Below are 14,921 nucleotides of genomic sequence, written 5' to 3' on the forward strand. Positions count from 1 at the left end.
TAACCCGTTCAACACATTTACATGCACTTGAGTAATCAGATAATAGGGAAACTCCAGGTCTACATGAGTCAGACAGTAATCAGGTTTCTGCTTTGCAACTAGCCAATAAACTCACAGAAGAAGACGTGACGTAAACGTAACGTACAACTCATGCCGCAGCTTTTTTTAAAACATTGAGACGCTTTCCCTGAAAACATGAAGATACATCATCTAGAAGACGAAGAATATTTAAATACTTCATTTTGTCAAGGATGTATTTGGTTTCAGCGTTGCTCCACAAGCATTTTGCTGCCATCTCATGGGAATGCTGCTTGCTTATTTCCAGAACTGCGGTCTGCAGACTGAGAAATCCGAAAGAAATCAGAGTAAGAGTTCACACGCACTGAGAAATCTGATGACTAACCTAAAATCCAGCTCTCTTTATCAGATTTCTTAATCGGATTTCTAGATCTAAGAAATCAGAGTATACTGTTTACATGACCATTTGAATAATCAGATAACAGCAGAAATCAGATTGTGATCAGATTATTGAGTGCATGTAAACGCACTCGTTGAGTATCCTGAAAATGGCATATCGCCCACCCCACTGCAGTTTACAAACGACTAAACTCACATAAAGAGTTGCCGCTGGCCTGTGTAGTGATAAACACACTGTGTTTAGGCTGGACGGGAACACGATACGCTCAGTGTGCGAAATACCCCCTGGTAATTCCAGGTGGTTCCAAGCTGGTAGCAAACTCATCACCATAGCAGCGCTGATGCATCAATAGCATTAAAATGTTTAGTTTAACAATTCATCTTTCAACACTTTTCTTTCTACCAAACTCTTGGGCAAGTTTTCAGATTTACAAATAAGCTGCAAAATATTGTAAAGTTTTTCAGAGATATCCCAGCCGTAGTTACAGTTGCTAAGCTATGAAGGACCAGGTGAGCTGATTTGCTACAGTGCCACCCTGAGGCAGACCAGTGCTGCTTCTGTTCTTAGTTAAGAATACCAAAGACAGAAGCTCGGCGTTTTGTGGGTGAAGCAGCTAAATAATGAGCTTTCCTTGAATTTGTAATTGGGCATCTGTTTTAGCCTAACAGACAGCATAATATCATAAGTTTATTTTCAAGGACCTTTGCAGAATTTTGATTTTGAGTCATTCAGGGTGTTATTAAGGAGGTCCAGGACCTCACAGGACCCCCTGTATTTCACACCTTGGATGCACTATGGAAAGAATTTAGCCAGCTGACATAAATCAAAGTCCACTCGATTAACTTCTTTAGATTCTGTTTACATTCTGAATGGTGATGGTTGAAGCACATTTTGGTCTGAGAATTGCTGAAAATTACAGTGTCCTATTTTTAGCTTTAGTTCTACATGTGAGAAGTCAACTCTGCGAGAATCTTGATCTCGTAGCGTTTCCGTTACACTATTTTGAAATGACTGTATTGTTGTAACCAATTGAAACTAGGCAACTTAAAAACAACAGTAAACCTGCTGCTGTGCCAACATGATGTCATTTGAAACTTGACAAAGCCATTGCTATGAAATCCCAGGTGGTTGCTAAGAATTGCTATGTTATCCTAGGTGGTTGCTAAGGTGTAGGTCAACACACTTGGAGGAGCATGCTAACTGCCAGTTCTGTTAAGTCAGCTAAGAGTTGCCCAGATTGGCTAGCAACACAGTGAGTTACAGAGGGAAAAGGAGGCCATCCTACCCACCCAGAGAGAACGAGGACACTTTATTAGAAACCCCTTGTAGCTCCACCTTGCTGGTGTACAGTTAGAGACTGTAGCTCATCTGTTGATGTCCAGTTTGTGTATCCTCTAACACGCTAGCCCAGTGGTCCTGGAGTAGCCCCTGTTCTGCACATTTTAGCAATTTCCCTGCTACAAACACACATGATCCAAATAATCAGCTCGTTAATGAGAACTTCCTGAACTAAAATGCACAAAAGAATACAAAAATGTGCAGGGTGGTGGGGCCTCCAGGACCCGGGTTGGAAACTTGTGCTCTAGCCCTTCATCAGTGGTCAGTTTCTGACCAAAGAGCTGCTCTAGGCAGGATATTTTTGGGTGGACGGTCCACTCTCAACCTAGCAGTGACGTATGTAAAAACCCCAGCAACACTGCTACGTTCATATTAGCACCACACACGCTACCATGTCAGTGTTACTGCTGTGCTGAGAATGGACCACCTTCCAAATAATATCCGGCCTGCAGTGGCCCTGCGGTCAGAAACTGAGCAGTAGACGGGGCAGCAACAGATGAACTGCAGTCATATATATTTAGGTGTTTCTAATAAAGTGGACAATAACTGTGTGTACATAGAACATATTTTAGCCTTAAGATTATGGTTGAAAAGTTTGGACAAAATTAAATAAATACTGAAAGGAAAATAACAGTGGTCCAATACTCTGACAGTCACGCATGAAGGGAATTTTCCCATGTATCCCCAGAGAGTGTAGTGATTAGGGGCCCAGTGGTAACTTACTGACCTTGGGCAGTCTGTCGTTGCAACAGCTGACTGGACTCATATCACTGCTGTCATAATAAAACCCCATTAATTGAACTTGGTAACTTTATTTGTAGGCTATCTGCATAAAGACGTCATAACACATGCATTAGCATTAGCAATACTCATGTATTTATGAACAACTTGTGCCATTAATTGCAATTTATGAAAGGAATTATATTGTGTCGACGTAAGTGGCTTTAAATTAAGATGACGGTCATTTGTTCCATTTATAACACTGTTGTGAAGCATCATTCCCAAGTAATAGAGCTTATAAGGCAGAGGCCTAGTTAATAGCACTTCATATCAGTTCTATATGGGCTATTCTACCAAATTAGGCCAAACCGCCGTATCATAGTAGAAAACAATAAAAATACAATGAAGTAATCAGACCTGTCACTGTCAGATATTTACAAGGATAGTGTGATGATTAATTTAAACCCAGGCATTAATTGAGATAAGCTAATATAATATGCTAAATATATAGAAAATCATAATTTATAGGGTACTTTCTATTGGAACATGTCTGTCTCAAACCCTAACCCCTCACATTTTCATATGACTACCGAAACACAGTTTTAGTCTGTAGGCGGAGCCTTATTGTAGCCACGCCCCTGCATTTTAGAACAGGAAGTACAATTGCATCCCACATGGTGAGCAGTGAGATCCCACTGTTTTGAAGTACAACCCCATTTCCAAAAAAGTTGGGATGCTGTGCAAAATGTAAATAAAAATAAAATACAACGATATGCAAATCATGTAAACCATATTTTTAAAGAAAAATACTACAAAGACAATATATAAAATGTTGAAACTGAGAAAACTTATGGTTTTTTGAAAAATATATGCCAATTTTGAATTTGATGCCAACAACACATTCCAAAAAAGTGTTTCATCACCTCTTCTTTTAACAACACTCTGTAAGTGTTTGGGAACTGAGGAGACACTGCTGTAGTTCTGAAAGTGAAATGTTTTCCCATTCTTGCTTAACATAGGATTTCAGCTGATCAACAGTTCAGAGTCTCCTTTGTCGTATTTTTCATTTCATAATGCAGCAAATGTTATCAGTGGTGACAGATCTGGACTACAGGCAGGTCAGTTTAGCACCCGGACTCTTTTAATACGGAGCAATGCTGTTGTAATACATGCAGAATGTGGTTTGGCATTGTCTTCCTGAAATAAGCAAGGCCTTCCCTGAAAAAGACGTCATCTGGATGACAGCATATGTTGCCAAAACATGTATATATTGTTCAGCATTAATAGTGCCTTTGTCACTCATGCCATGTGCACTAATGCACCCCTACACCATCATGAATACTGGCTTTTGTGATGTGCACTGATAACAAGCTGAGTGGTCTTTAGCCCGGAGGACACAGTGTCCATGATTTCGAAAAAGAAATTCAAAAGTTGATTCGTCAGACCATAGAACACTTTACCACTTCACCTCAGTCCATTTTAAATGAGCTCAGGCCCAGAGAAGGTGGCAGCGTTTCTGGATCCTGTTTATGTAAAGTTTCTTCTTTGCGTTTTAACTTGCATCTGAGGATGCAGCGACGAACTGTTTTCACAGACAGTGTTTTTGAGAAGTGTTTCTGAGTCCATGCAGTGATTTCCACTACAGAATCATGTCTGTTTTTAATGCAGTGCCTCCTGAGGGCCCAAAGATCACGGCCAGCAAATACTGGTTTTTGGCCTTGTCCCTTGCATAGAGATTTCTCCAGATTCTCTGAATCTTTTAATGTTATACCGTAGATGATGAAAAGCTATTTTATGCTGAGAAACGTTATTCTTGAATTGTTGCACTATTTGATCATGCAGTCTTTCACAGAGTGGTGAACCCCTCCTCATCTTTATTTCTGAAAGACTCCGCCTCTCTGAGATACTTTTTTTGTGTCCTGAAGTCTGAAAATCAGTGTGGAACATTAAGAATTGTCACTGCCGAAACATATTTCCTGCAATGAAGTAAATGTTTTTGTGTTTTAATAAAAAAAAAAAAAGAATAATTTAATAATATATAATATGATTATAAAGTGTGTACAGCTGTCTAGAGCTGTGTTTGCTAGTCATATACTGGCTAACATTTTTGAGTAGCTAAAATTGTCACTACCGAAATAGTCACTACTGAAACATTTTAACAATACATAAAATACATTTTAATAAAATAAACATAATTTATTGTAGGATCACTCAAAGTAACAGGATTTTAGTCTAAAGTCCAAATCAGTTAAAAGTCCCAAATGTTAAACTCTGACTTCAAACCAATTCAGTAGAATAACTGCAGACGCGAACACCGGCCTGTTTCTCAGGTCTGCTGTCACAGTGGCCTCAAAATAATATTAAACAATATCTGTAATAACTTAAAGTGCTTTGACTTTAATATTTATGCAGATTTTAAAGCAAGTGCTTTTGGAGAATACAGAAAGGGCGCTTCTAATTTTACTCAAGGATTTTTATAAGGGAATATGAATATTCATACAAGAAAAAAAGGCCTTTGCAAAAGTTTGGGCGCCACTGGTCAAATGACATCATTTTGTTGGTTTGAAGATAAATGAAAGTAAGTGAATACGTCTTCTGCAGTGAACACACTTCTGTACACTTAATGCACAAGAGCTGTGCATTAAGTGTGTGTGGGGGGGGTCTTAAAATGTGGTTTGTGAAGAAGTTATGGCACCTTTTATATTTTCTGTTATACATTTTTACTTGGAAAATCAACAAAGTGTCATTTGACTGGAGGTGTTAAAACTTTTGCAAACTTTTGCATATTGCTGTTTGCCTTAAGGAGAATATTCCATAGAACTGAAATACGGTGTTCTTAACTAGGCCTCTGCCTTATATTTTCCATTACGTGGCTATGATGCTTCATAACAGTGTTATAAACTGAACAAAAAAACATCACTCCAGTTTAAGGGCCTCTTTAAATCAATGGGATGTCATTTACTTCATAAAACATCTTTAAATAACCAATAACTAACTAATAAAACTTGAAACAGCTAAAATACTTTTATTTAAGTATACTGATATAAATTACAATATATAAGAATTGATTTAAAAATGTTATTCAATGCTATACAGGGACTATGAAGTCTAAATAGAGACTGAACTGGTAGGTAGCCTTCATAACTTTATGAAAAGAAAAAAAAATGTTCTCAACTTTGATCATTGTTAATGGAACAGGGTTTTTTTCATTTAAATTTGGAGCATTTCTATTGGTCCATTCATCATGAAATGTTCAGATTATGTAAATGGAAACTGCCATTTTCAAATAGTGTTTAAAAAATTAAAAGAAAGTTTCACATCAGCAGCCGTGAATAGTCCAAATTTATTAGTAAGCATCACATCTTCTCCAATCAATTGCTTTCACACTTGTATCTCGACTTTATAAAGCAGAACAAAACAAAATATTGAGTACAGTTCAGCGTTTAGTAGAACGTACATGCTTTGTAGATGCATAACTTGTCATTAATGCATTAATGCCCATATCTGAAATTTGAAATGTCCTTTGGTGTACATGTTTTGTAAGCTTGCTCGAGCTCAAATCTGAAGAAATTCTTTTAAAAATCAAACCAACATCTATGTTGTATGGTTATATCTAGAACACTGGACACTGAAAGAACCATTTGAATGCATTAATGGTCTATATAATGAAAAACCTGTTGTATACAGTTTGTTAAAGAACCCTTTAAAGATGGTTTGAAGTAGCACCAAAGGTTCTATGACATGTACAGAACTATATGAACCCTAAATCTACACAAAATGGACTTGTAACACTAGTGGAACTCTTTTTGGTGCTACCTAGAACCATTTTTTAAAGGTTCCCATCTACATACAGGTTTTCCATTTACCCATTTAACCATGCAAAGAAAGGTTCTTCAAACGTTCACAATTCTATATATAACCTTTACCTTTACTGAAGAACCCTTGAAGAACCACTTTTTAGGGTGGAACCATCACCTCAACCCCAGATTGAGATTATTATAACCCTAAATCTGGTCCTAATCACGCTATTGAGAATCAAATGATCAAAGATTATCTACAGAGGACCATCTATGTAGAGCGAGACCACAATTTCAACTAAATAATAATAATAATAATAAATAATAAATAAGAGGCTAACACTCTTTAAAAAAGATGGTTCTTCAAGGGTTCTTTAGTAAAGACAGAGGTTCTATATAGAACCATGAACACTCAAAGAACCCTTTGCAAGTGTTCTTTGCATGGTGAAATGGTTCTTGAGATTGATGGAGAGTGTGTTGTGTATAGTTCTATATAGAACCTTTTTGAAAAGGCTTCTGTATAACACCATAAAGATGCTATATAGAACCATATACAACACATTCTTAATCAATCTGATTAAATCAAAGCATTACAAGCATTTACAGTGTCATACAGTCAGTCCTTGTCTTTTATACCCCGTTGTATTTTATATAATGCTGTAAATGTTCATGTAAACTGACCCCAGGTCAGTATTTTCAAATCTGTCGGGAGAATTCCTGGTGGGCCGGTAGCGCTTTGGGCCAGTTATAGCATATAAACTCTCACATATAGCACAAGAGCACTCAGACAAACTGTAAGTGTATCTGAAGTAACTTAGTCTCGTACAGTGGACAGATTGGATGAAGCTGAAGTTGGCTCTCATTTACAGGTCCACCTTAAATAATGCAGCAGTTACAATCTGATGTCTGTACAGGCATAACCTGTAACTGCTGCACTATTTAAGGTGGAGCAGAAATTCAAATAAGAAGCTAAAATTATCCCCGAGAAATTAGCATATTAAATTCAGTACGCTAGTACTGGCTAACACACCAAGTGGCTCTAAAGGTTCATTACTTTTTTGCATTATGGATGTAGCAGTTTTCACATGTGAATCATGCAAAGATGAACAGCAGAAAAAAAAACAAGCTGGCACCAAAAAGACGAGAATGAAAAAAAGCTACTTTTGGAGGATGAGGACATATCCGAGCAGTTAAAAGTGAGAAATGCTGTGAAAAAAGTGTCTCCAATTTTCTTGATTTTTTTTTTGCTACATCATTTGAACATCGCAGCTGTCCTTTACATTCTGTAAAAAATTCATGATGAATGGACCAATAGAAACTAATCTTAAAACCTCTTTACATTAACTTACATGAAAAGCTAAGAATGTTTTTGCCTCCTCTGGTAAAGTTAGTATTTTGGAGATACATGCTTTTTTTTAGGCAGTGATGATACAGAAAATAAATAAGAAATGAGTAAGGAATGAAGATGAAATGCTCAGCCCTCGTTTCTGTGATGTGTTGATTAAACTAATTTTAAAAAAGGATAAAAGACTAAATGTACACAGTTCCCTCTTACTTGAGATGTAGTTGATCAATCAAGGTATCTTTAGTTTTGCATTGGAGCTCCGAGGCTAATGTAGCTAACAAGTAATGGAAGCTTGCGTGGTCATCCCTAAGTTCCCCAAGCCTAAAAGTGTTCCCTCTAAGTAATTTTGTAAACAACCCTAGATTTCTAGTGTCCTAGATTCTCAGGGCCCTAATTTCCACTGGAAATTGCTCCATTTTCCCATTTCTGAACCTGAAAATGACTAACATCTATATCTCTGCTGTGTTTACAAACATATACATTCTGATGTTGCATGTTCAGTAAATAAAATCTGGCTTTCTGTTCATGCCTAAACTGACTGAAGTGAACAAGAGAGTGAGGATCTATTCAGCGAGAGGCAGCATTAAAAGTGTATCGTCATAATTTTATTTCGACTCCACAAATATTAACAACATTGCAAAACATTACCAAAGCTGGCATTCATGCTAAAAACGGGGTCTTTGAGCATATCCTCACAGATAACATCTACCCCCCAACTTTTACCTTGACCTTATCAACGTCCCCTCTTCAGGGAATCCCTGATAGCATCTCAAGGTGGTAGCTTGCTAGTTAAGCTAACGGCTACTCAACAAGCAACAACCAAAAAAGGCCGGTGCACCACCCTTCAGCCGGACACAGTGCTTATTCAAAAGTTTAACTGTTGTAAACTCTAAACTCTCAAAGAAATGGTTCAAATAAAGGTTAGCTAGCTAATTAGCACACTAGGGCTAGCCTAGCTGAGGTAAGTGCCTTCACGTTGAAAAATCTGCTCCTCGTTGACTTTTGAAAAGATTATAACATTAACCATAAGCTTGGGAACCCTTTCATAGGTTTGCTCAATGTACCATATTGATCTATGATGTATCATATCGCTGTTGTTGGAATAAAACCTCGTATCTCCATTTTTGCTGTTTTTCAGTTTTTGACATGATCTGAAAATGCTTGTTACCCTTGTATGTAAATCTCATGACGAATGGACTAAAAGAAATGACCCAAAACATCTTGGAAAAACGTCTGGTTCCATTGACTTACATTAAAAATAAAGTAGGTTTTTTCCTTCTCCTGTAAAGCTACCATTTTAGAGATACAAGGTTTTCTTCAGACAGCACAATATAAAGAGCTAAACAAAGAACCCTGGGAACATAGCACCCTGGGAACCCACTGCATCTTCACACACTTGCCTCAAGCCATGTTGAGCTGTAATCTCAAATAGACTTACCTATGAGGTTTCTAACACTGTTATCTACAAAAGTGGACAAATTACTACTACTGTTTTTACACTTTTGCCCATTTTTGTAGATAACAGATAACGGTAATTAACTGTGGTTTCTGACAGTTTCACTTAATGTTATTTTGTAGATAACAGTAAGTAAAACGGTCAGAAACCACATAAGCAAGTTTATTAGAGGTTTCTGAAGAAGTGAGACTGCAGTTTGCAGAATGCTAATTGGTGCTACCCTTTTGTACTAAATGGGGACCACGAACTCCATATATAAGTAGCCTTCATAACTTTATGAAAAAAAAAACATCACTCCAGTTTAAGGCCTTTTTAAATCAATGGAATGTCATTTACTTCATAAAACATGAACATGAACATTGAAATAACTAATGAAAAGTGTTTAAATACTTATATTTAAGTATACTTAAAATACAATGTTCACACACTTGCCTCAAGCTAAGTTGAACTGTAATCTCAAATAGACTTACCTATGAGGTTTTCACTGTTATCTACAAAAGTGGACAAATTTAGACTGTAAGACAGCTGCTACTACTGTTTTTAGCGACGCTAGCATGCTTTTGCCCATTTTTGTACATAACAGTAAGTGAAACTGTCAGAAACCACATAAGCAAGTTTATCAGTGGTTACTTAATAAATTAGCTGCATGGCTGCAGTTTGCAGAATGCTAATTGGTGCTACCCTAGCTTTTATTACATGCTAGCATCATTAGCCTTGTAGCTTCAGTGCTAAATTAAAGGAGCAAACCTCAGACACCACATCTTGGCTGATCAACTACGCTTGGGATGGCTCTTTTAAGCGTATTCCAGGACTGACCGACATTAGAAGACACTGCATTAGGGCCTGAAAAGCATAGTCAGCGCTAGTGGAGAAGAAAAAAAAAACAAGCAGAGAACTAACATACTGACCTACTGACTTTCCGCTAAAGATTTCCAATACAGCCCCAAAAGGCCCAAAGCATTCTGAGACATTTCATTCGTGGATGCTTTGCTGGCAGTCTGGATTGAGTGGGTCAGCGCGAAACCTAATCCCTTCAAGTGCAGCGGTCAGGCCCCATCCGTTTGGCTGTGTTGGACTCAAACAAAACTGGCATATGTGACATTTTCTTACATTCTGAGATGGTTTTTTTTGTGCGTGTTGTCACTAAAAAATGTGAAGTGTAACAGGACACTCTCAGAGCTTTGTTGTGGTTCGACATGGGTGAACTGTGGTCTATGTAGGACAAGTTCATATATACACCTATGTGTTTTAACAGTATAGGCTCACAGTACCAGTCAAGAGTTGGGACACATAAATTAAATGTATGTTTTCAAAGATATTTTGATCTAAAGGCTTTTGCTTAAGCACTTGTAAATAGTTTCAATGGTAAAGCTGTGTGCAAAAGTTTGGGCACCCCTGGTCACCTGACATTTTGTTGAATTTCCAAGTGAAAGCAAATGCACATGTTGATGCACATTTACTGTGCATTTGCTAAATTTAAGATGCAAAAACTATATCACATTTAATGTTTTATGCTTTATTTATTTTCCCAATATGGTAAATTCAACAAAAAACAGAAATTGTGCGCTACACTGCCATATTTAAGTTGGTTCCCTGTTGAGGACGTGTAAACATCTGTTTTCTTCAATAAAACATGTAATCTGACCAGGCAGTGTTTCAAACTTTTACATATGACTGTATAAATGACCCACAAACTTTTTTCCAAAACAACATTATATGTAACAAATACGAAAAAACAACAGAACAGAACAGTGTCACTGTCCAGTTACTTTCGGACGGCACAATAATAAAGCTGAACCAGGTGTATTGCAGCTGGGGAGCTGTTAAATCGAGCAGAACATGGCTTATTCAGGTCAGGGATTGATAAACAGCGGCGGTCAGGTTTTCTTGAAATCCAAGACCCGCTGGAGTGGCTGAAGGTGGTGGACCTTGTTGCTGTGAGACCAGTCAACCTGGTTCAAGTCTGACCAGCCCGACATCAATTTGCCTAATGGCGCATATCGAGCTACAGAGAATCCTAAGTGAACCGCTACCGGGGAAGGGAGAGAATAACAGATCATTCGAGTGGTTAGTAACATCAACCCTTTCATAACTGATTATACAACGTAATAGAAATGTTTCAAGACCTGTGACCATATAAAGCTCTGTCAGAGGTCCGGTCTGGAGCAAACAGGCTAGAGAGAGACAGACTGGTATGTTAGCAGGAGTCGAATCACTCAATTAGGGGCAAAAGCACAGAAAGCAGTCCTAGTTCCTTTCCACATCACAAGATTATTCTTTGTATTTTCCAATAAGCAGTCTGTGATGTGCGAATGAGTCATGTATCAAAGAAGCGGCCATCAGGTAGCGAGGGTATTTATTTTTAACATCTTATGTTCTCACCACTGCCCTTGACACGATGATAAATACTATCAAAAAACACACTTTAGCCAGCCATGACAAACGACCACCCATATTTAAAGACAATGCAGTGAAAGGTACAAAGGCCGCGTCAACATATACGAAACACACAACACTCTCTTACGACAATGTCCGGCTTGTATGTTCCCACCGTGTGATTTGTGATATTTGCAGACCGGAGCTCTGCTTCTTATCGCTCTGTTGCTTCCTTGAATGATGAACATTATAAAAGCCGGTGCCAAATTGAAGGCCGATGTTTCAACATACGCCACATATTACTGTTTACTGTACACACATCCCTTTCGGCCGGGTTGACCCGGCAATATATCACATTAACACAGTATCAGTAAACCTCAGTCCACTTATCAGTCCAATGTGTTCTAAACAGGCTGTAAAAAAAATGTAGTTCAGTGGGAGTCTGCTGCTTTGACACTGATCCGAGACCAGTTTATCAGTTTGGCTTACAGCAGATAAGGTTGGGGACTGTAAAGCAGTGGTCACTGATCCCTGTTCCTGGAGACCTTTCTGCAACCCTCTCCAATCTAGTATCTGATAATATTATAATAAAGAAGTCCTTGATCAGCTGTAACAGGCATGTGAAATTTGGATGGGAGGTGAATCCCCTTGCACAGCAGTGTACACGTCACATGACCCTCCTACCGCCCATTTTGCCTGAGAATCTTCTGGAAGGTCCTCCGGAAGATGTTGAAGATGATGTAAATAATGGAATTGAGCGAGCTGTGGTGGTAGCAGGAAGAACCTGAAAAGCAGGGGGAGCTGCAGAGTGCCATCAGGTTGTATTTGAAAAAGAAGGGGAACCAGCAGGCCACGATGACAACAAAGATGTCGGGAGAAACCAAGCCAGGGTGACGGCCCTTCCAGCGGCTGCCCTTGGCATCCTGGATCATGTTGTCCCGCTTGCTCACATCATCACCAGGCTTGATTAAGCTCCGTTTTGCCTTACGTATAGTTGCTCTTTTGACACTGATTCAGCATCAGTTTTTTGTTTGGAGTTAAACTGGGGTTTCGAAAAAGGGAGCTGATCCATCATCACTGCAAAAGAGGCAAACCTTGCCCAGCAGAATCCGAATCAAGCAACCCTCCTACTGTCCCCTCGGCAGAGGATCTTCTTGAAGGCCCTCCGAAAGTCATTGTTGAAGATGGTGTAAATGATGGGGTTCAGCGAGCTGTTGCAGTAACCAAACCAGAAGAAGAACTTGAAGAGCGTTGTGGGCACACAGCAGGAGGAGCAGAGTGCGATCAGCGTATATGTGAAGAAGAAAGGGAACCAGCAGATCATGAAAACACCAATGACCACAGCAAGCACAAAGGTGAAGCGCTTCTCACGGTTCTGCCGGCCCTTCCAGCGGCTGCTCTTGGCACCCCGGCTCACGGTGTCCCTCTTGTTTGCATCGTCTCCAGGCTTGATCTGGCTCAGCTTGGTCTTCCCTTTGGCTCGCTTCTTCTTGCTGGAACAGGGGTTGGTCACTTTGTGGTCGGACGAGGACGACTCCTCCACGTCGACGGCATTCACGTCACCTCTGTCGTCCTTGCCGTTGCCTTCAGCGGCGTCGCCGTTGAGCCTCTCATGGCAGTGGCCGTTCTCTTTCTTGTCGTCATCCCTCCTCCTGCGGTCACCAGGCGGAGCCCTGGTCCTGCTCTTGGCAATCTGGTAGATGCGGATGTAAACGAGCACCATGATGATGCAGGGCAGGAAGAAGGAGCCGATGCTGGACGAGATGATGTACCACTTGTCCTCGTTGATCTTACAGAGGGGGCGCTCCTTGTGCTCACCCTCCTTCTCCATGGTGATGAGGGGGGGGAAAGAGATGACGGCAGCAATGACCCACACGACCAGGATGACGCACTTGATGCGCCGTGGTGTGCGCTTCAGGTTGTACTCTACGGCCCGTGTGATTGACCAGTAGCGGTCCAGGCTGATGGCGCACAGGTGGGCAATGGAGGCAGTACAGAAGAGCACGTCCAGCGCCAGGTAGATCTCGCACCACACCGGCCCGAAGTACCAGTAGCCCATCAACTCATTGGCTAGGGAGAATGGTATGACCAGCGTGGCCACCAGGATGTCAGCTGACGCCAGGGACACCAGGAACAGGTTCTGGGGAGCCTTCAGGGCCCTGCTGGTGAACACAGCGATCACCACCAGCACATTGCCGGACACGGTCAGGAGGATGAGGAGGACCACGAGCACAACCAGTGTCGCCTGCATTGAGGGTGATGCCCCACCGCCCTCCGTTGCGTTGGTCATGTTGACACACCCCATAGCTGAGAGCCCAGAACCGTTTTCTCACATCAGCTCATCCAGGTTTGAGTCAGACACTTTGACCAGCTTGTGTCCAGAAGAAAATAACAAAACAACCTTATGGTGGTCAGTTCATGCTGGAAAATCAGCTTTCCGTGCTATGAAGGAAGGAGGGGGGTGTTGGGCAGAACTCATAATGCTTTTCAGTCATTTCTTTGCCCTAAAAGTAAATAACAATAGTAATAAATAATCTCTAAAATTTACAAACAAAAATAATAATAATAATAATTAATTATTATTATTATTATTATTATTAGAACAAACAATCCAGCTGAATTTGCTTTTCACATTATTGGAGGCTTTTAAAACTACATTCAAACATGTTCTCCTGAGCAAAAGGCAGTAAAAGTGAATGAAGAATAAACTCACCTGTCTGAAATGCTCCACGCTGCGCAGGACGTCAGTCGAGTCCAAAGAAACAAATAAACAAACAAAGGAAAACAAGTAAACATTCAGACGAGCGCTAAATGAATCCGGTCGCCGTCCGCAGCTCGCGCTTTACGGTCAGTCGCCTCAGAGCCGCTCGCGCCGTGTCTGGGTCTGTCTAATCACATTAGCCTGCTGTGTGCGCGCGCGCGCCTGTGTGTGTGAGAGAGAGAGAGATAGCGTGTGTAACTGGTATGTGTGTGCGCGCGCGTAATGTACTTCCCCTTCTCGCTGCGTGTCTGCCACTCCCTCTTTCTGAACAGCGCGTGGGAACCAAAGAGAAGCAGTACAAGAGCTGATTTTCATCATCATCATCATCATCATCAACTCTCCTCCTCTTCACTCCCTCTCTCTCCTCCTCCTCTTCTCCTGCTCCTGTTTCTCTTCTTTCTCATTCCCTCTTCTTCTTCTCACTCCTCATACTCATCCTCTCTCTGCTCACCTTTATCTCTCCCTCCCTTTTCTCCTCGCTCCCTCCAGCTGCTCACCCTCTCCTCTTTCCCTCCTCCTCAACTCTCCTCCCGCTCGCTCCCTTTACTGTTCCTCTATTGTTTTGCCCACTCCTCCTCACTCTCCCTATGTTCCTCCTTGTTCTTTGTACTACTCCTCACTCCCTCTACTCCTCTTCACTCCCTTTCCTCCTCCTCATCCCCTCTACTCCTCCTCTACTCATCTTCACTCCCTTTCCTCCTCCTCTACTC

The 14,921-nt window shown here is 40.6% G+C and overlaps 1 protein-coding gene across 2 annotated transcripts; it reads right to left on the minus strand.

The window, feature by feature from the left end:
* Positions 1–12,249: 12,249 nt before the first annotated feature.
* Positions 12,250–14,455, minus strand: adra2a (adrenoceptor alpha 2A). Of its 2 annotated transcripts, none has more exons than XM_036565227.1 (2): positions 14,164–14,455; positions 12,250–13,821 (listed from the first exon to the last, which is right to left on the minus strand). In XM_036565227.1, the coding sequence occupies exon 2, from the start codon at positions 13,753–13,755 to the stop codon at positions 12,565–12,567; it is 1,191 nt and encodes a 396-aa protein (XP_036421120.1). In that variant the 5' UTR covers positions 13,756–13,821; positions 14,164–14,455; the 3' UTR covers positions 12,250–12,564. The 2 variants fall into 2 exon arrangements, with proteins under 2 accessions (XP_036421120.1, XP_036421119.1); XM_036565226.1 differs by having other exon boundaries at positions 12,250–13,954.
* Between the last annotated feature and the right edge of the window lie 466 nt (positions 14,456–14,921).

The sequence above is a fragment of the Colossoma macropomum genome, unplaced genomic scaffold (genome assembly GCF_904425465.1).
Source record: "Colossoma macropomum unplaced genomic scaffold, Colossoma_macropomum, whole genome shotgun sequence".
Taxonomy (NCBI): domain Eukaryota; kingdom Metazoa; phylum Chordata; class Actinopteri; order Characiformes; family Serrasalmidae; genus Colossoma; species Colossoma macropomum.